At 49.9% G+C, this 20,707-nt stretch overlaps 1 protein-coding gene across 1 annotated transcript; it reads left to right on the top strand.

Moving 5' to 3' along the window:
* Positions 1–16,904: 16,904 nt before the first annotated feature.
* On the top strand, positions 16,905–19,412 carry NKX3-2 (NK3 homeobox 2). Its single transcript, XM_088836112.1, has 2 exons — positions 16,905–17,370; positions 18,883–19,412. Exons 1-2 carry the CDS (start codon positions 16,905–16,907, stop codon positions 19,410–19,412), a joined length of 996 nt encoding a protein of 331 aa, XP_088692238.1.
* The last annotated feature ends 1,295 nt before the right edge of the window (positions 19,413–20,707 follow it).

The following is a 20,707-nucleotide window of genomic DNA, read 5'->3' as shown; positions in this document are numbered from 1 at the left end:
GTCATTTTCCCAATTGGTTCTTTGTTTTTCTTGTTGACTTGTTCAGTTCAGTTCAGTCGCTCAGTCGTGTCCGACTCTCCGCGACCCCATGAATCACAGCACGCCAGGCCTCCCTGTCCATCACCAACTCCCGGAGTTCACTCAAACTCATGTCCAAAGAGTCGGTGATGCCATCCAGCCATCTCATTATCTGTCGTCCCCTTCTCCTCCCGCCCCCAACCTTTCCCAGCATCAGAGTCTTTTCCAGTGAGTCAACTCGTCACATGAGGTGGCCAAAGTATTGGAGTTTCAGCTTTAGCATCAGTCCTTCCAATGAACACCCAGGATTGATCTCCTTCAGAATGGACTGGTTGGATCTCCTTGCAGTACAAGGGACTCTCTAGAGTCTTCTCCAACACCACAGTTCAAGAGCAGCAATTCTTCGGCGATCAGCCTTCTTCACAGTCCAACTCTCACATCCATACATGACCACGGGAAAAACCATAGCCTTGACTAGACGGACCTTGGTTGGCAAAGTAATGTCTCTGCTCTTTAATATACTTTCTAGGTTGGTCATAACTTTCCTTCCAAGGAGTAAGCGTCTTTTAATTTCATGGCTGAATCAGCATCTGCAGTGATTTTGGAGCCCCCAAAAATAAAGTCTGACACTGTTTCCACTGTTTTTCCATCTATTTCCCATGAAGTGATGGGACCAGATGCCATGATCTTTGTTTTCTGAATGTTGAGCTTCAAGCCAACCTTTTCACTCTCCTCTTTCACTTTCATCAAGAGGCTTTTGAGTTCCTCTTCACTTTTCTGCCATAAGGGTAGTGTCATCTGCATATCTGAGGTTATTGATTTGTAGGAGCCCTTTATATATTTAATATAAAGATATATACTTATGCACTATTTTATATAAAGTTTAAATATACTGAATATATCTTTATATTGTTGTTGCTACTGTTTAGTCACTAACTTGTGTGTGACTCTTTGCAATCCCATAGACTGTAGCCCACCAGGCTCTCCAGGGGATCTTCCCGACCCAGGGATTGAACCCATGTCTCCTGCCTTGGGAGGCGGATTCTTTACCACTGAGTCACCAAAGAAGCCCATGTCTTTATGTATTGCACAATAAACCTTCATGTAAACCTGTTGCAAATACCACTCTGCCAAATACACACACACACACACATACACACATAACAAAGTTTTCTTCGTGATACTTTTTGGTGAATTTTAATGTAATTGAATGTAAATTTCATTTTGTAATTAGATCTTGTTACGTCTTAAGATTCAAGAGCAATTAGCTACCCTCCTAAAAGTTTTGATGTTTTTGTCTCCCACGTTTAGATTACGGAGAAGAAAGCAAGAGCTCTATCAGCCCATGACCCAGGCAGGCCAAGTCTACAAAAGAATTCAGGCCAAACTCTCACAGTCACGGGTAGATTGTAAAAGATGCTCCGAGGCCGGAAGGATCTGGCTGGAAACAGCTCTCAGCCTCTCAGTTGTCTGAGCTGCTCCTCTGGCCTGGGCTGGCTGCTGTCCCGCCGTGGGCCTCCTCTCACCACTGTCCCAGGGATGCCCTTCTGCACGCTTATCTTTGGGATCCTCCTAGATCTGTATCCACATCTTCCTCTTGCTTGCTTGCAGCTATATTTTGATGAAGCTTCAGTATATTCTGAGAAATGGCCTCTCTATTAACACAAAGGACCAACTGTCAAATCAGAGCCATCAGAGATCTTAGCCAGCACCAATCTTTACTAGCAATTTCAAGGACACAAGTAGTTGTTCAGCACCAGTGAAGCATAGGGATTGAGGACAGCCCAGTGTACTTCCCTTTCTCGTTGGAACACTGATGTGCACAGATCAACGCATGGAGCCTCTAAAAATATACCTGCACCTACAGTACTTACACAGGAAAACGCCATGCTGGTTATGCAGCATCTCTGCCTGGATGGTTACACAGCTTGTGGGACATTTTCCCAGGAGCCAAGCCCCATAAATCAATGGATTTCAGAGGGTTTTGTGTGTGTGTTGTGCTGTGGCTATTAGCAGCCCTGGAGAGACCAGGTACATCCTGCTGAAAGCATTTCCTAAGTACCAGCTCTCCCACTAGCAAACACCATTCACTGTTTGCCTGGAGTCCAATCACTAGCAAATTTATAAGAATTTTTAACTTCAGATCACCTGTCTTTCTCAGAAGCAGCCCCTCAGTGCTGGATTTCAGGACCAGATGCAAACCATATTCTTCCTACGATGTTACCAGGGATCATTTCAGACCCGTTTAAGTCATGGTCTGGCTATTGGAAGCCATGTCAGTTATGTATTAGTATTAATACTGGCAGCTGATTTCAATGCCTGTTCAGTTCAGTTCAATTCAGTCACTCAGTAGTGTCCGACTCTCCGCGACCCCATGAATCACAGCACGCCAGGCCTCCCTGTCCATCACCAACTCCTGGAGTTCACTCAAACTCATGTCCACAGAGTCGGTGATGCCATCCAGCCATCTCATTCTCTGTCGTCCCCGTCTCCTCCCACCCCCAATCCCTCCCAGCATCAGAGTCTTTTCCAGTGAGTCAACTCTTCGCATGAGGTGGCCAAAGTATCGGAGTTTCAGCTTTAGCGTCAGTCCTTCCAATGAACACCCAGGACTGATCTCCTTTAGAATGGACTGGTTGGATCTCCTTGCAGTCCAAGGGACTCTCAAGAGTCTTCTCCAGCACCACAGTTCAAAAGCATCAATTCTTCGGTGATCAGCTTTCTTCACAGTCCTACTCTCACATCCATACATGACCATGGGAAAAACCATAGCCTTGAGTAGACGGACCTTGGTTGGCAAAGTAATGTCTCTGCTTTTTAATATGCCTATTAGAGAACTCAAAAACAAAAGGGTAATACTGATAAGAGGCAGTTACTTCAGAAAGCAACCATCATCCCCACTCGGCATGGGGAACAGGGATTGAGTTTGGTAGGAAACTGAAGGCGAAGCCAAGCAGTGGTGATGAGCAGACCCCTGAGGAGTGTGGTCAGGGTGGGGTCGGGACCCCCGAGACGGGACATCGTGGCTCTTCCTAGAGTGGGAGACAAAATGGGAAACTGAAGTCACTGTGACTGCCATCAGCTGCTACTGCTGGAGTGCAGAAGCACTGCTGGGGGTGGGGGACTAACAAGAGTGACCAGACAAGGGGAAGCAAGTCCCTTCACCAACTTCAGCCCCCTAGTCTGTGCTTAGTACCCACAGTTGGCAGAAAGAAGCCAGAGGGCCAGCTGGCTAAGGAGAAGTGGAGTTTGCAAGGGTCCCAGTGCAACCACCACAGTGGGAAATACAGAAGGTAGATTTGGAATTAGGAGAGAGCAGCTGAGTCACCAGCACTCTCCTACACATACCGGAGCTTCAGTATAAGAACAACTGGCTTGTGGATTTTCTTTGTTCACTAGCAAGCTCAGCACTGCAGTTGAAGGATGCAATTCAAGTTCGTGATTCATCTAACATCTGGATGCTTTGCTGCAGTGGCGCCTTGACAAATACCTCATATGCCATACTTTCTAAAGTGGAAACTCTATATTAACTTTTCAGATTCTGTGCAGAAACCATCTGGGTTCTCACCCACTCAGTTTTTATCTCCTGAAGGATCAGCCTCTCCATTAGCTTTTAATAAATGTGACCACTGGCAGAATCTGTGCCTTGCTTTGTTTTTTCAAATGTCATCTTTTCAAAATAAGTGTATCATCAAGGCTCAAAGTTGTGTTTATTTGCTGAAACCAATTCGTCAGTCTTCAACAAGTCTTACTTGAAAGCGTCAAATAACATTTTTGTTTAATCCAAAGGTAAGTATTCATCAAGAATTTGCCTTTCCCTATTTTGGGCTCATGTGTCCCCATTTCCCCTCAAACACTGTTATTCATTTCATCCCGGTTATTTTGGGGTCCTCTGGTCCTTCAAAGAGATTCTTCCCCCAGTAAACATTCTTGGAATTTAAAAGGACATATAAGTGGTCATTTCAGAGTCTTTTTTTTAATTTTAATTTTATATTGGAGTATAGTTGATTTATAATGTTGTGTTAGTTTTAAGTGTATAGCAAAGTGATTTAGTTAGACATATACACACCCCTGGGTCAAGAAGATCCCCTGGAGAAAGGAATGGCAACCCACTCCAGTATTCTTGCCTACAAAAACCTCACGGAACAGAGGAGCCTGAAGGGCTACAGTCCATGGGGTTGCAAAGAGTCAGACTTGACTTGGTAACTAAACAGCAGCAGCAGCAGCATACATGTACCTATTCCTTTTCAGATTTTCCCATTTATGTTATTACAGAATATTACGTAGAGTTTCCTGTGCTACAAGTAGGTCCCTGATGACCTCTTTTATATACAGTAGTGTGTAGGGACTTCCCGGGTAGTCCGATGGTTGGAACTCCACTCTTCCACTCTAGGTGGCACAAGTTTGATCCCTGGTCAGGGAAAGAAGATTCCACATGCCAGGTAGCATGGCCAAAAAATTATATATAAATTATGTATATAAAAAATATAAATTATATATGTATATGTATAATAGTAGTGTGTATATGTTAATCCAACCTCCTAATTTATCCTTTCTCCTCTCCCCACCTTTCCACTTTGGTAACCATCAATTTGTTTTCGTAAGTCTGTGAGTCTCTTCCTGTGAGTTTTGTAAATACATTCATTTAAAATTAAAAAGAAAATCTAGCCTTTAAGTGAAATTCAAGTCCAATAAATCTGTCCGCCCTCCACCTCCGGGACTCCTACTTCCTCCCAAGCTGAACATGGATGTATTCTAGAGAGAGGGCTTTTGAAGCTGGACTCAGAGCCCTTTTCTGAATGTCCCCATGTGTCCCCAGCCCCAGTTCACTTGCACACGCGCAGGGACTGCTTCTCCCTTTGACAGTCTCCAGGACAGCTCGGGCCCATCTGCTCACTCGATATTCCATTAAGCGCAAGGGCTGCCCCCGGATCCTGTTCATCTCTTCCTGTCCTAGCCACACTCCCTCAGACAGAATGACAGAACTTGCTGTAATGCCTCGACATAAATCCCCACCCCCCCAGTCTAACCCCCTTTCTCTGAAAGCACAGCCTTCTGGGCCTTTCCCCTTCAAAACCCAGTCCAAAACATCCCACGATGGAAATAAACATCTCCAAGTTAGGCCTCAGAAGATGATTTAACAACAACAAAAGAAACTGAAATATGTTATTTGTGTTAAAAGGCTAAGGGACCAGCTATGGAAGTGAGGAGGATGGCAAGCAGGCTGCCTTAGCAGAGATCCCAGCACGGAGGCCACTTCCTTGAGGAAATCACTCGGCCTCTCTGTGTCTCAGAGCCTTCATCTGTAAATGGGAATTCTCATACCTGTCCTTCTGATCTCAGGTTGTGTGAGGATAAAAGGAGACCGCTCATTCAATAAATATCTGCTAAGAGTTGGACCATAAAGAAGGCTGAGTGCCGAAGAAATGCTTTCAAATTGTGGGGCTGAAGAAGACTCTTGAGAGTCCCTTGGACTGCGAGGAGATCAAACCAGTCCATCCTAAAGGAAATCAACCCTGAATATTCGTTGGAACAACTGAGGCTGAAGCTGAAGCTCCAATACTTCGGCCACCTGATGGGAAGAGCCGACTCCTTGGAAAAGTCCCTGATGCTGGGAAAGACTGAAGGCAGGAGAAGAGGGTGGCAGAGGATGAGATGGTGAGATAGCATCACAGGTGCAATGGATGTGAATTTGAACAAACTCGTGGAGACAGTGAAGGACAGAGGAGCCTGGCACGCTGCAGTCCACGGGGCTGCGAAGAGTCGGACACTACTTAGCGACTGAACAACGAAGAGCCCACCATCCCAGGCCCATTCCAGGCACTGGGAACGCCTGGGTGAGTGTTCGTGAGTTTCATCCCACACCTGCCTTCAGCCCGGAGTGGCTTATCCTCATGACTGAGTCACATCCTATGCTGTGAATGTACCACACCTGCCTTATCTTCCTCTTGATGAACACTGAAGAGTTGCCCGGCTTTTGGAAACCAGAAAATGAGGCTACGAGCATTTTAGCATACACCATTTGGGGAAATTTCCTACACACTTCTGTTGGGTCAGTTCCCTTTGAGTCTTCCTAACTGTGTCAGAGAGAAAGTCTCAGGCTGGTGCTGGCGTGCTGTAATGTCTTTCTAGCTCTTGTCCATCTGTCCTTATAACAGATTGCCAAGCCCAGGCCCAGAGCCTTCATCATCCTATTATATCGAGTCAGTTTACCAACATCATTTTATTGGCGTTACATACGTATATTTTTGAAAGATTGTATTTGGTAAGAGATTATCAATGCACCATGTATGTATATATTTATAAATAAACCTATTTATTTGTTACTTATGTGAACTTAATTTTTTTTTAATGAATTGTTTTTAAAATTTAAAAAGTCATCATTTGGACACAAATGAACCTATCTGCAAAATCAACCTCACAGAACAGACCTGTGGTTGCCAAGGGGGAGGGGAAGTAGGGGAAGGATGGAGTGGAAGTTTGGGGTTCAGTTCAGTTCAGTCACTCAGTCGTGTCCGACTCTCCGCGACCCCATGAATCACAGCACGCCAGGCCTCCCTGTCCATCACCAACTCCCGGAGTACACTCAAACTCATGTCCACAGAGTCGGTGATGCCATCCAGCCATCTCATTCTCCGTCGTCCCTGTCTCCTCCCGCCCCCAACCTTTCCCAGCATCAGAGTCTTTTCCAGTGAGTCAACTCGTCGCATGAGGTGGCCAAAGTATTGCAGTTTCAGCTTTAGCATCAGTCCCTCCAATGAACATCCAGGATTGATCTCCCTTAGAATGGACTGGTTGGATCTCCTTGCAGTATAAGGGACTCTCAAGAGTCTTCTCCAACACCACAGTTCAAAAGCATCGATTCTTCGGCGATCAGCCTTCTTCACAGTCCAACTCTCACATCCATACATGACCACAGGAAAAACCATTGCCTTGACTAGACGGACCTTGGTTGGCAAAGAAATGTCTCTGCTTTTTAATATACTATCAAGGTTGGTCATAACTTTCCTTCCAAGGAATAAGCGTCTTTTAATTTCATGGCTGCAATCAGCATCTGCAGTGATTTTGGAGCCCCCGAAAATAAAGTCTGACACTGTTTCCACTGTTTTTCCATCTATTTCCCATGAAGTGATGGGAACAGATGCCATGATCTTTGTTTTCTGAATGTTGAGCTTCAAGCCAACCTTTTCACTCTTCTCTTTCACTTTCATCAAGAGGCTTTTGAGTTCCTCTTCACTTTCTGCCATAAGGGTAGTGTCATCTGCATATCTGAGGTTATTGATATTTCTCCCAGCAATCTTGATTCCAGATTGTGCTTCTTCCAGCCCAGCGTTCCTCATGATGTACTCTGCATAGAAGTTAAATAAGCAAGGTGACAATATACAACCTTGACGTACACCTTTTCCTATTTGGAACCAGTCTGTTGTTCCATGTCCAGTTCTAACTGTTGCTTCCTGACCTGCATACACGTTTCTCAAGAGGCAGGTCAGGTGGTCTGGGATTCCCATCTCTTTCAGAATGTTCCACAGTTTATTGTTCCACAGTCAAAGGCTTTGGCATAGTCAATGAAGCAGAAATAGATGTTTTTCTGAAACTCTCTTGCTTTCTCCATGATCCAGCGGATGTTGGCAATTTGATCTCCGGTGCCTCTGCCTTTTCTAAAACCTGCTTGAACATCTGGGAGTTCACGGTTCACATACTGCTGAAGCCTGGCTTGGAGAATTTTGAGCATGACTTTACTAGCGTGTGAGATGAGTGCAATTGTGCGGTAGTTTGAGCATTCTTTGGCATTGCCTTTCTTTGGGATTGGAATGAAGACTGACCTCTTCCAGTCCTGTGGCCACTGCTGAGTTTTCCAAATCTGCTGGCATATTGAGTGCAGCACTTTCACAGCATCATCTTTCAAGACTTGAAATAGCTCAACTGGAATTCCATCACCTCCACTAGCTTTGTTCGTAGTGATGCTTTCTAAGGCCCACTCGACTTCACATTCCAAAATGTCTGGCTCTAGGTCAGTGATCATGTTATCGTGACTATCTTGGTCATGAAGATCTTTTTTGTACAGTTCTTCTGTGTATTCCTGCCACCTCTTCTTAATATCTTCTGCTTCTGTTAGGTCCATACCATTTCTGTCCTTTATCGAGCCCATCTTTGCATGAAATGTTCCCTTGGAATCTCTAATTTTCTTGAAGAGGTCTCTTCTTTTTCCTATTCTGTTGTTTTCCTCTATTTCTTTGCATTGATCACTGAGGAAGGCTTTCTTATCTCTCCTTGCTCTTCTTTGGAACTCTGCATTCAGATGCTTATATCTTTCCTTTCCTCCTTTGCTTTTCGCCTCTCTTCTTTTCACAGCTATTTGTAAGGCCTCCTCAGACAGCCATTTCGCTCTTTTGCATTTCTTTTCCATGGGGATGGTCTTGGTCCCTGTCTCCTGTACAATGTCACGAACCTCCGTCCAGAGTTCATCAGGCACTCTATCAATCAGATCTAGTCCCTTAAATCTATTTCTCACTTCCACTGTATAATCATAAGGGATTTGATTGAGGTCATATCTGAATGGTCTAGTGGTTTTCCCTACTTTATTCAATTTAAGTCTGAATTTGGCAATAAGGAGTTCAAGATCTGAGCCACAGTCAGCTCCTGGTCTTGTTTTCGCTAACTGTATACAGCTTCTCCATCTTTGGTTGCAAAGAATATAATCAATCTGATTTCTGTGTTGACCATCTGGTGATGTCCATGTGTAGAGTCTTCTCTTGTGTTGTTGGAAGAGGGTGTTTGCTATGACCAGTGCGTTCTCTTGACAAAACTCTATTAGCCTTTGCCCTGCTTCATTTCGTGCTCCAAGGCCAAATTTGCCTGTTACTCCAAGTGTTTCTTGACTTCCTACTTTTGCATTCCAGTCCCCTAGAATGAAAAGGACATCTTTTTTGGGTGTTAGTTCTAAAAGGTCTTGTAGGTCTTCATAGAACCGATTAACTTCGGCTTGAAGTTTGGGGTTAGCAGGTGCAAACTAGTATATATGGAATGGATAAACAACGAGATTCTACTATACAGCACCAAGATCTATGCTCAAAATCCTGTGATTAGCCGTAATGGAAATAATATAAAAATGCACATGTATGTATAACTAATAATTTTTCTGTGCAGCAGAAATTAACACAACATTATAAACCACTGTACTTGATTTAAAAAAGTAGTCTTTTTTTTTAAAAAAATCATCATTTAAATAAAGATATTAAATAAATAGAGCCTTTCCAAGTGGCACAAATGGTAAAGAACCCACCTCCCAATGCAGAAGAAGTAAGAGACTTGGGTTCAGTCCCTGGATTGGGAAGATCCCCTGGAGGAGGGCATGGCGACCCACTCCAGTATTCTTGCCTGCAGAATCCCATGGACAGAGGAGCTTGGTGGGCTGCAGTCCATAGGGTTGCAAAGAGTTGGTCATGATGAAAGGAAACTTTACATGCACACACACTAAAGGAATAGAGATTATAGATGGATACATGCAGAGGGCAAAAATGTGAAAAGAGGTTGCAAAGGGTTGTAATTTAAGAAATGGTACTCTAAAAAAGTCACTCTTTTGAATTACACCCCTATTTTTAATCATCACTGAGCAGCAACTTGCCCAGATGAGTCAGTTTAATTAAAGACAAGTGCTCAAGTTAGGGACACAGACATATCATTCTAAAATAATGGGTTTCCACTCTTTCTCTGCTCAATATTATGTAACAATCTAAATGGGAAAAGAATTTGAAACAGCTTAGATATATGTATATGTATAACTGAATCACTGCTGTATACCTGAAACTACACAACATTGTTAATCAACTATCCGTGTGTGTGAGTCTCTCAGTCGTGTCTGACTCTTTGACACCCTGTGGATTGTAGCCCTCCAGGCTCCTCGGTCCCTGGGATTCCCGACAAGAATACTGGAGTGGGTTGCCATTCCCTTCTCCAGGGGATCTTCACAACCCAGAGATCGAACCTGAGTCTCCTGCATTGCAGGCAGATTCTTGGCCATAGAAATTAAAAAAAAAAAAGTAATAGTGGATTTCCTCATTTCGAGAAGGAACAGGCCACAGCAGGTAGGGAATGGGGAAATCCCAGAAGGACTTAGGACAAAAGGAATGTGCGAGCTGAGCCAGGCAGGTGGAGTGTTAAAAATAGCACATTTTCTTCTTTCCACTTTCCTTGCCAGACCTGGTGGGTCAGTAGGGTCTCGACAATGAGGAATAGGACAGCATGTAGGCAAGAACAGGAGCAAAGGTTTTGAGACGTTTCAGAGGAACATCAGGGAGTCACTCGACACCTCCAGAAGTCACTGCCTCTGTGTCACTGATAACCTGTGGGCCTCTTGGAACTTGACCCAAATTGCTGACCACTCCTCCTTCCAACTCACGTCCCCAGCAGATTCCAGCAAGTGTTGTACTCTTTCCAACTTCTAACCCCACTGATCCTGAATTGATCAATAACTTCCCTTGAGTTATTATTTTTGCCCTGATTCAGCTTAGGTTCCATGACGCTAAACCCTCTCCTGCCAACAGCCTTAAATCCCTGGCTGTTCTCGTTAATGTTCCCATAATGCTGGACACTGAGCAGCCCAAGTGTCTGCTCACCCTACGATGGGGTTGTGTGTGTGTCTGTTTCCCTGAGCAGGGGGATATCACTGGAGAAATGCACACACCTGCGCTGACCAGTCACGCTTTAAGATCACAGACGTGAACCTCAAATACACCCTTGCTCCTGCTCAGCTGCTCCACATCGCTACCCTGATTTCTTCCCCGCCCACTGTCGCAATGGCTTTTCACACCTTCCCTCTGTCTCCTGAACCTCCCTGGCCCCACTCTATGGTCAGCTTGCCTCATATTTGTTGAATGAATTAAACAAAGAAGCACTTAAATTTTTTTTTAATTGAAGTGTAGCTGATTTCCAATGTTGTGTTAATTTCTGCTTACAAAAAAGTGATTCAGTTATACACATGTATACGTTCTTCTTTTTTATATTCTTTTCCATTATGGTTTATCACAAGACATGAAATATAGTTCTCTGTGCTATACAGTAGGACCTTGTTGCTTATCCATCTTATATATAATAGTTTGCATCCGCTAATCCCAAACTCCCAATCCGCCCCTCACCCACCTACCTTTCCCTTAGCAACCACGTCTGTAAGTCTGTTTTGTCTTGTAGATTTGTTCACGTGTGCTATATTTTAGAGTCCACATATAAGTGATACTATATGGGATTTGTCTTTTTCTTACTTCAGTTAGTACGATCATCTCTAGCTACATCCATGTTGTTGCAAATGGCATTATTTCGTTCTTTTTGATGGCTGAGTAATTTTCTATTGTATATATGTATTACATCTTCTTTATTCATTCATCTATCAATGGACATTTAAGTTGCTTTCACATCTTGGCTATTATAAATAGTGTTGCAATGAACATTGGGGTGCATGTATCTTTTCAAACTATAGTTTTGCCTGAGTGTATGTCCCAAAGTGAGACTGCTGGATCATATGGCAACTCTATTTTTTGTTTTTTGAGAACCCTCCATACTGTTTTCCACAGCGGCTACACCAGTTTACATTCCCACCAACAGTGTATGAGGGTTTCCTTTTCTGCACATACCTGCCAACACTTGTCATCTGTTGTCTTTTTGGTGCTGGCCATTCTGACATTCTGAAACTCGAATACTTTGGCCACCTGATGCGAAGAACTGACTCATTGGAAAAGACCGTGATGCTGGGAGGGATTGGGGGCAGGAGGAGAAGGGGACCACAGAGGATGAGATGGCTGGATGGCATCACCGACTCGATGGATATGAGTTTGGGTGAACCCCGGGAGTTGGTGATGGACAGGGAGGCCTGGCGTGCTGCGATTCATGGGATCACAAAGAGTCGGACACGACTGAGCAACTGAACTGAACTGAACTGAACTGAACCACGGTTCTCTACATTGGTACCCGAACATCCATCAGAGGTGTCCGCTAGATGGCGCTCGTCCTCCACTGTACCCAGGCCGGGATGGGCGTGCATACATTTCTTTCTAAAACAGAGGTGATTGCTAACTCTGGCTTTTTACAGGTAAGAAAACTAGCTCCAAAGGATACACGTCTTTCATGAGGCCGTATCGCACCATCTCAAATCTTAGAGCAAAACTCAGGTCCCCATATTTCTGAACTTAGTGAACTTTCATCACCTGGCTGTCTCCCTCAACACATGGTTTAGTTTGTTGATTAGAATAATAATGGCGTGTTTCTTTCTTTCTTCATAACAAGGTGTAGGTTCAGATTCACAGGCCTTGGGCTTCCCTCGTGGCTCAGATGGTAAAGATCTGCCTGCAATGAAAGAGATCCGGGTTCAATCCCGGGGTCGGGAAGATCCCCTGGAGAAGGAAACAGCAATCCACTCCCGTATTCTTACCTGGGCAATCCCAAGGACAGAGGAGCCTGGCAGGCAACAGTCCATGGAGTCGCAAGGAGTTGGACAGAACTGAGCACATGTCTGAGCACATGAGCCAGCTACTAACAGTTCCCTTCACCACAGACCTTAGCATTCTTTATTTTCAAAAGTACCAAACAGAAAAAAATGGTTAGATTTGACTGCCTACATTCTTTGATTTCCTTAAATGTGAAGTTCCTTTCCTGATGAATGTAGCTCAGAAATAAATAAGGAAGATGATGGGAAACCTTTAATGAGAATAAACGTGAAGGTTTATGGGGCTGTTACAATAGAAAACCCAACTGGGTTGGCATTACAAAGTCAGATCTGAATCTTGACTTAACTGCTTCAGTTCAGTTCAGTCGCTCAGTCGTGTCCGACTCTCCGCGACCCCATGAATCACAGCGATGGTGAAATTTAAACTCACTCCATGAGTCTCAGTTTCCTCATCTGTAAAACAGGGATAATAATGTTTTCCACCCTCAGGGAAATGTAGATTAAACCAAACAATGAGCTGCTATCCTGGCACATTGTTGGTCGGCAGCAATTGCTTAAATATGAAACTTTCTCGGCCCATCGTAATGGTCTGATGATACACCTGGACCACGTGCGTGAAAAATCCTTGTGGGGCCTGAATGCGGATGACTTAGGAACCCAGGAGCCAGGGTCTGCTGGCCGGCAAGTGACCTGTCCCTTGATGCCCAGGGTGCCTCGGTCGCGTGAAGTGACCTCCGGATCCTGCGGACGGGGACAGGGGGTGATTCCCAAGTGCAGGCCGCCTGGATCTGGCTCCAACGAGGCGGTCCTGCGCGGCGCCCTTTCCCCGCGCGTCAGCCCGCGCAACTTATCATCGGCCTCGAAGAGAACCGGGTACAAACCCTCAGGTTAAAGGACTGGAAACCCTGGCCCAGAGACAGCAGGTGAATCCGACCACGGCCACTGGCGTCTGAGAGAGCCGCGTGGACTCCCACTGCGAAGCAGCCTCCCGCGCGGGCCATCGCGCCTGCCGCGTCTCCCCGCACCCTGCCCGGGGCGCAGGTGGAGGGTGGCAGGGGCGCGGCGCGCGGGGGCACCGCGGGCACATCCCGGCGGACGCGGGCCCGGGGCAGCTCGCGGCGAGCGCCCGCCCGAGAGCTGGGGTTTCTCCCCCATGGCCGACCCCGCGGCTCTCCCGCCCTAACTGCGCGCGGCGCCGGGCCCGCGGAAGCCTCACCCTCCGACGGCGCTTCGGCGGCTCGGGGTTGGAGGGCACGGTCCGCCGGCGGCGTGCAGGAACCAAACTGCAAAGGAGGAAGCATGGTGGAGGATGAGGACGGAAAGGAGAGAGAGAAGACGAAGACAGAGCTGGGCGAGGGGCTCGGGAGGGCGCAGAGCGAGCCGAGCGCCTCCCCGAAGCCCGGCCGACCGCCGGGGGCTCCCGGGCTCCGCAGATTCCCAGGGTCGGCCCGGGCTGGAGCTTGGAACTGATCGAACCTCGGGCGCCGTCCGGCAGATGTGGATTCCCCGGAGCTCACGGTCAAGGGCGCAGCAAATCGCCCTCTCTGGGCTGCGAGCGGGGCCCCGGTGAGCCCGCGCCGACGCGCCCCGGTCCCCCAATCTCCAGCCCAGCGACAAGCGCTGACTGGCTGCGTCCTCGCCACACACCCCTCCTCACTCGCCGGCCTTGATTCTACAGGGCATGTACCTGGGAAATCTCTATGCATCCGTCCACTTCAGCTCACCGGCCCCCAAAGCTTCCTCGTTCCCACCCAACCCCACCATCAGCTTCTACTTGAAGTTCCAGACCCGCGAGCCTCCTCTCCGCCAACACTCCCAGCCCTGCCTGCAAGCATTCCCTGGACCTAAAGGTTAACTGGCCGCCGCAGTGACCCGAGATGACTCCATCCCTCTCTGTGCGCTTCCTGAAGACTCTTATACCCCGGGCACACACCACCAGACAAACAAACAAACAAAACCGGGCAGCTCAAAGTCACCTAACTACATCTTTCTAAGCTTTGAAAAATCTCTACCCAAGCCTGTTCCACGGGGTATATGCTACTTTGATTTGGGGTTCTTTAAAAAAACATTGGGAGGGGGGAACTAAGTGGTGGTTATATATTCAAGTAAGTCCTTGTATAGCTCCCAAACTCACTCTAACATTCGGTCATTCAACCCCCCAGCATCTCTGCGTGTTTGTCTCCATCAAGTCCCAACCCCACAAAGGGATGGCTGTCTGCGACACACAGTTCACACCTGCTCGCTTCTCTCCTTCTGGGAGACTCTTGTCCATCTCCTCCTCAACTCGCCCCCAGAGAGGAACAACAAATTGTCTAAGGTGGTGGGAGGGGGGCGTAAGTTAAAGGGTAAATCAAGGTCAGCGGGAGGAAGGAAAGAATGGTTTTCTTTCGAAACATCGTGTGCCTTCTGTTCTGTTCCCCTACGGGCCTGAAGAGCGTCCTGTTCCTTACAGTTGGCCGCCGAGGGACACCAAATTGAAACACCTTTCCCAGAAAACTGAAGTAGTCGTATAGAACTATTAAAGGGCAATGACCTCTCCAAGGGTAAGGTTTTCTTCCCCTCTCCCTTCCCAAACACCACAGGATATGCCCTGGAGTGTGTTTGGGATGCAAGAGAGCATCACGTGGCTGAAATGCTGGAAAGTATAGATGCTGCGAAGCCCACTGGCCCTGCAAACTACCAGTGTGTGGATTTCATCCTGCGGTGCAGAACAAGAACCACAAAAAAAGAAAGCTAACAAGGGCGAATGTTGTTTTAGTAGTACCAAAAATACCAATCCCAGCAATTTAAATTAAAATAACTGAATTAAAATCACAGCTCTTTAAGCTTATTTAATGGTTCAAATTGTGTATTTGGTTTTAAACCTCCCGCAAAAATTTATAGAAGACAATGATGTGTGTTCCTTGAGTAAAGTATTTATTTAAAAATTAATAATGAAAATAGAGTAACAAATGTTTTGACATACCCACAATATTTGTGTTTCTTAGCCTGGCTTCTACTACATAAAACAATTCACTACTCATTTTTAAAAAGAGCATTAAAGTCATCAGTTCAGGATCTCTACTTTGGTAATTCCTAGATATTCTTTTAAACAAAAATGCTTTTCAACTCACAAGTAGCAGCATATTTCAAGAACAAACAGAAAGCTTCAATTTTCTTCCTCATGTAAAACTGTACAAACTCCAAGTACATTCAGTATTGACCGCCCAGGGAAATGATCTCTGAATTTCCAGAAACTCCCAAAGATGACCTCCAATTTCCTGTCTGACTTTAGCTCTATCTGTCCCATCTTTTCTTTTTTCATGCTTCTCCAGAAATTGCACCAAATACAATCCGGTGAGGAAAGAAAACTATTTCTAGAGTGACTTTTGGTTCAGTCATTATTTCAGAGAAAAGAATGAGCCGTGAGGAAGCCGCGAAACTGGAAGGGGAAAAGAAGCAGCAATTTATTCTTCGAATCTATAAACCTCCCTAGAGAACAGAAACCAAGCGCACGATTTAAGGAACTGCGTTAACTTGGGTTTCCCTCCCAGATCGGACTCAACTAAATATCGAGTTCCATAAAAGTGCCAGGATAGGTAAGAAGCCGTGGTCTAGGTGGCTGAGCGTCCCTGCGGCTAGAGGACGATGCTTCGAGGACCAGACTTGGGAGAAAAGGGGTTAAGTCAGACCCTGACTTTCTCGGAGCAACGTGCCCAGTTTTGTCCGTTCAAGTCAACGTCGCCCAGGAGGAGTCAACCAATGGGCGGCCGGGAAGGCCCGGGACCGCCCCCCGAAGGGGCGTGGCCTGAGGCTGTCACTCAGCAGTGAGGAATGACACCCGGGCGGGAGGGGGGTGGACGGTGGAAGGCTGCGCAAGGAAAGAGAAGAAACAGATAAAACCAGGATAGGGGTAACAAGGTGCCCCGCGCCTCTCGGAACCCTGCGGCCGCCGCCGCCGCCGCCGCCGCCGGGGGTGGGCTCCGGAAGAGCCGGCCCAGCAGGACTTGGAGACGACGATCGAAGGAGCGAAATCCTGCAGGCGGGGAAGGAAGAGACCAGAGGCGCAAAGAAAAAGTGACTCGGGCCGTGCGCCCCGGAGGCGCTGGAGAGGGGACTGCAGCCGCGGAGGGGGGGCCTCGCCGATCCTCCCCTCCCCACCCCAAATCCTCCGAGGGCCAGACCCCGGCCCACCCTTAAGGGAGATTAATCCAGCCGAGCTGCGAAAAGGAGAACTTCTGGCGCTGGAATTGGGGGGGAGGGGGGTTCTCCGGGTGGGGGTGAGGGTCGGCGCTGATCCGGGGCCCGTGGGGGGTGGAGGCTGCTAGGCAGGGCAGGAGTGGGCTGCAGGGGCCTCGCGCGCGCGCCGGGCTCACTCGCGCTGCAGCGGGCCCCGCGCGCTCCATCCTGCTCGGAGCTGCCCGCGCGCCCCAGCCGCCCGCCCGGCCGGCCGCTCTGGCCCGCGGCGCTGATGGCTGTGCGCGGCGCCAACACCTTGACGCCCTTCTCCATCCAGGCGATCCTCAACAAGAAAGAGGAGCGCGGCGGGCTGCCCGCGACCGAAGGGCGCTCGGTACCCGGGGGCACAGCGGTGGCAGTGGCTTCGGCGCCCGCTGTCTGTTGCTGGCGGCTCTTTGGGGAGACAGACGCGGGCGCGCTGGGGGGCGCCGAGGACTCTCTGCTGTCGTCGCCTGCGGGGACCAGAACGGCTGCGGGGCGGACCGCGGAGAGCCCGGGCGGCTGGGACTCGGACTCGGCGCTGAGCGAGGAGAACGAGGGCGGCCGGCGCTGCGCGGACCCGCCGGGGGCCAGCGGGGCCTGCCGTACAGGGGCGACCCTGGGCCTCGGTCAGCCGGTCTGCGAGCTGCCGGCCGCCAAGGACCTGGAGGAGGAAGCCGCAGGCCGGAGCGACAGTGAGATGTCGGCCAGCGTCTCAGGTTCGGCCGAGGCTTCGCTGGGAAAGGGGGCCGGGCTGAGGGGCTGGGCAAGGAGGGAAACCGCGCAGAGCAAGGTGGGCGCGCTGTGAGCACTCCGCGCCCTGGGCCCCCCGCGTTGTCCAAGACCCTTAGCTCTGCGCGCTGGCGAGGGTTGCTCTAACCCTCCGACCACTGAGCCCCAGAGAGGGCGGATGGGGTGAAGTCTCAGAAGACAACCTCGGGCAGTGTGCTTTAGAACTGGGTGGGAGGGAACCACTACACCCTAGCCTTGAGTCCAACGCCAGTGCCTTAGATTGAGTCTGTCTCCAAATCCCCAAAATCAAGGAAAGGGAAGAGGCAGCGGCCCAGAGAACTTGGGGAGCCAGAACCCTGGGCCTGGCCCAGAGAGCAGTTATTGTTTATTCTTTTAAGTACTGTTCCACTCTTTATGACCCCACGGACTGTAGCCCGCCAGGCTCCTCTGTCCATGGGATCCTCCAGGCAAGAATACTGGAGTGGGTTGCCATTTCCTTCTCCAAGGCCGAGAGATCAGAGATGCTCCCAGCCTGAGGTCCCAGAGCCTGGATGGGCAGCTCACAGATAGGTAGCAAGGAATAACATTCAAGTGGGCCGGAAGCCAACCAAGCCGGAGCTTTGGGAAGAGAGTTTATGTAGCTTTCTCAGACCCCAGGGAGAGAGGGCTGCGCTGGGCTGAGGACCCAAGAGCTGGAGGTAACCCCGCTGCCAGCAGAAGGCAGCCGGGCCGATTTAGGTCATCCCACACCCAGAAGGGAGAGACCCTCCTCAGCCACCAGCTGGCACGCCCTTTGGTCAGAAAGACCCCCGTGCCTGCCCTTTCGGTTGGACGGTGTAGGCCTCAGAGTTGGCTCCAATCGAACAGTATCGGCTGCAGGCCAGAGTGCTGGACCGCAGCTAGGGTGCAGCCAGGGGAGCAAGGAAGGGACCCCGGAACAGGCGTTGGATTAGGGTCTACGATTCGAAGCAGGGACACCCCTCAACCCCCAGCCTTCCTTTTATCCCCTTTCGAAGGGCGAGGGAGAACCCTACCCAGGGCCTGGGCAGTAGCCTGTTGCGCAGCCCGCGTGTGTGCTGTTGCGATGCGTGTGCGAGCGCGAGGTGGCCAGTGAACACAGGGAGAGAGTCCCAGGGTTCCAGGGCTGAGAGCGGAGAAGGTTTTGGGGGACGCTCAGGCCCGCTGTCCCCATTTGCTGAGAGGCGCCCGGAGGAGCTCACAGAAGGCAGGGAGCTGGATCTTGCCCGCACAGCGTTGATACAGCGGCTGAGTTCCTTGCCGGCTCACAAGACTAGAGAGAGGCAGGAAGCGACTTGGGCAGAGTTGTAAGACTCGCCTCCGGGACCGCAGCTTCCAGGCCCACCCCACCACTCCGGCGGGATCAAAGTGTATATCCGCCCTCCAACCCAACCCCTAACCCCCACGACAGCGGTTGAGGCCGGACCTCACTCCTCGGCGGTGCTGACACTGTCTTGTTTCTGTTCCCACCGGGTCCGCAGGCGACCGCAGCCCGAGGGCCGAGGACGACGGGGTTGGCCCGGGAGGCGCACGCGTGCCCACGCTGTGCGGCGGCGGCGGCGGCGGCGGCAGGCCGGCGGGCGGCGCGGAGGAGGAGGAGGGGCCCGTGGCGCCCAAGCCCCGCAAGAAGCGTTCGCGCGCCGCCTTCTCGCACGCGCAGGTCTTCGAGCTGGAGCGCCGCTTCAACCACCAGCGCTACCTGTCCGGGCCGGAGCGCGCAGACCTGGCCGCGTCGCTGAAGCTCACCGAGACGCAGGTGAAGATCTGGTTCCAGAACCGTCGCTACAAGACAAAGCGCCGGCAGATGGCTGCCGACCTGCTGGCCTCGGCGCCCGCCGCCAAGAAGGTGGCGGTGAAGGTCCTGGTCCGCGACGATCAGAGACAGTACCTGCCCGGAGAGGTGCTGCGACCACCCTCGCTGTTGCCCCTGCAGCCCTCCTACTATTATCCTTATTACTGCCTCCCCGGCTGGGCGCTCTCCACGTGCGCTGCCGCCGCGGGCACCCAGTGAGCCGGCCTGCGGTGAGGCGGCGAAGGATCCCAGTGCCCCAGCTGCGGACGGGCGCCGGTGGCCCTGCAGGGTTGTGCCCGGTACAGGGGCGCCCCGCCGAGGGGGCTGCAGGTGGAGGTTGAAATCCAGCCCGGCTCCTCTCTCTGGGACGTGTGCCCTGGCCGCGGGGACTGGGTCTACCCAGAGCGGGGCGCCTTTTTTTCTAGTTGGAACAGAGGCATCTTATGGCCTAGGGACCCGGCGTCCTCTCGTCCCCACATGCTGGGAAGCCCTCGGACACTATTTATTACCACCGCACTGTTGGATTTGGGTTGTGTCTGCCTGGGGATGGCGTTTCCCAGAGCGGAGAGAGCTCCTGGAGACCACGGAAGCCTGAAGCCCAGCATGTCAGGCCTGCTGGGAGCTTCGTGCGCTAGGCCACACTAGTTCATGGTATCCATGCTACCGATCTATGTGTATCTACATATCTATTATTTTTGGAAATCGCATTTGTTACAAAGGGGTGCAGAACCCGGGCAGTCCCCAAGGAGCCCCAGGCTAGGGGTTCACTGAACCGTGAAGTGCTTGGCTTGCGGGCCGTCTGCCCCATCCTTCCCCGCTGTCGCAGCTCGGGTAAGGGTGCCTGATTGGGTGCTGAATGTATGGAAGGGAGCCTCTGGGCACTGGACAGGGCATGGGCCCGGCGTCTTCCCTCTCGCGGTCCCGGGGCTCCGACCAACGCGGGCAGCTCCTGGAAGCCCCAGAATCAGGAGAAAGAGCAAACTAGGAGTCCTTCGCAGAACTTTCCTTTCTTTTCCTTTCTCTCTCTCTCTTTAAGGAGGTTAAAACTTGCAGCACTTTGCAGTTGTTTGTATTCAAATGACGGTTATTTTTGTATTCAATGTGAATACCTTCTCCACCCTCCTGCGACTCCTGCCTCCGGACCCGGGTTCTCCCATCCCTGTCCCTGAGACAGGTGACCCTGTCAACCTCGCCGCTTGTCGCCTCCTTAAGGGCACTGTGCACTCAACTAGAGTATTAACTTTAAAAAGATTTGTGAAATTTGGAAGCTCTATTCGTTGTATTTTTTTCCCCTTTTAATTTATAAACTTTTAGTTTAACATGCTTTCCTGGACGCCGTGTGTTCTCTGAGCCTCTCTCTGTCCGGCTTTTGGGGAACCGGTAACGTGGGCTCAGTCTCCCATTCAGTCCTCTCCAGGAGTCCTCTCCCCCACCACAGAAGCCGCCTGGCTCCTCACCTCCAGGAAGGGTTTAAATCCGCGCGGCTCAGGGAATCGCTATTTCTGGCACTTTGC

Source organism: Moschus berezovskii, chromosome 5, assembly GCF_049115385.1.
Source record: "Moschus berezovskii isolate FMDL1 chromosome 5, NW_MosBer_1.0, whole genome shotgun sequence".
Lineage (NCBI taxonomy): Eukaryota > Metazoa > Chordata > Mammalia > Artiodactyla > Moschidae > Moschus > Moschus berezovskii.
Note: the sequence above shows the minus strand (reverse complement) of the source record. Positions and strands in the feature narration are given on the sequence as shown.

Excerpts from the sequence above, each read along its gene's own strand:
- NKX3-2 (XM_088836112.1), top strand. The coding sequence starts at position 16,905 with ATGGCTGTGCGCGGCGCCAACACCTTGACGCCCTTCTCCATCCAGGCG. Across the intron at positions 17,371-18,882 it reads GATGTCGGCCAGCGTCTCAG|GCGACCGCAGCCCGAGGGCC; the intron begins GTTCGGCCGAGG and ends CCGGGTCCGCAG.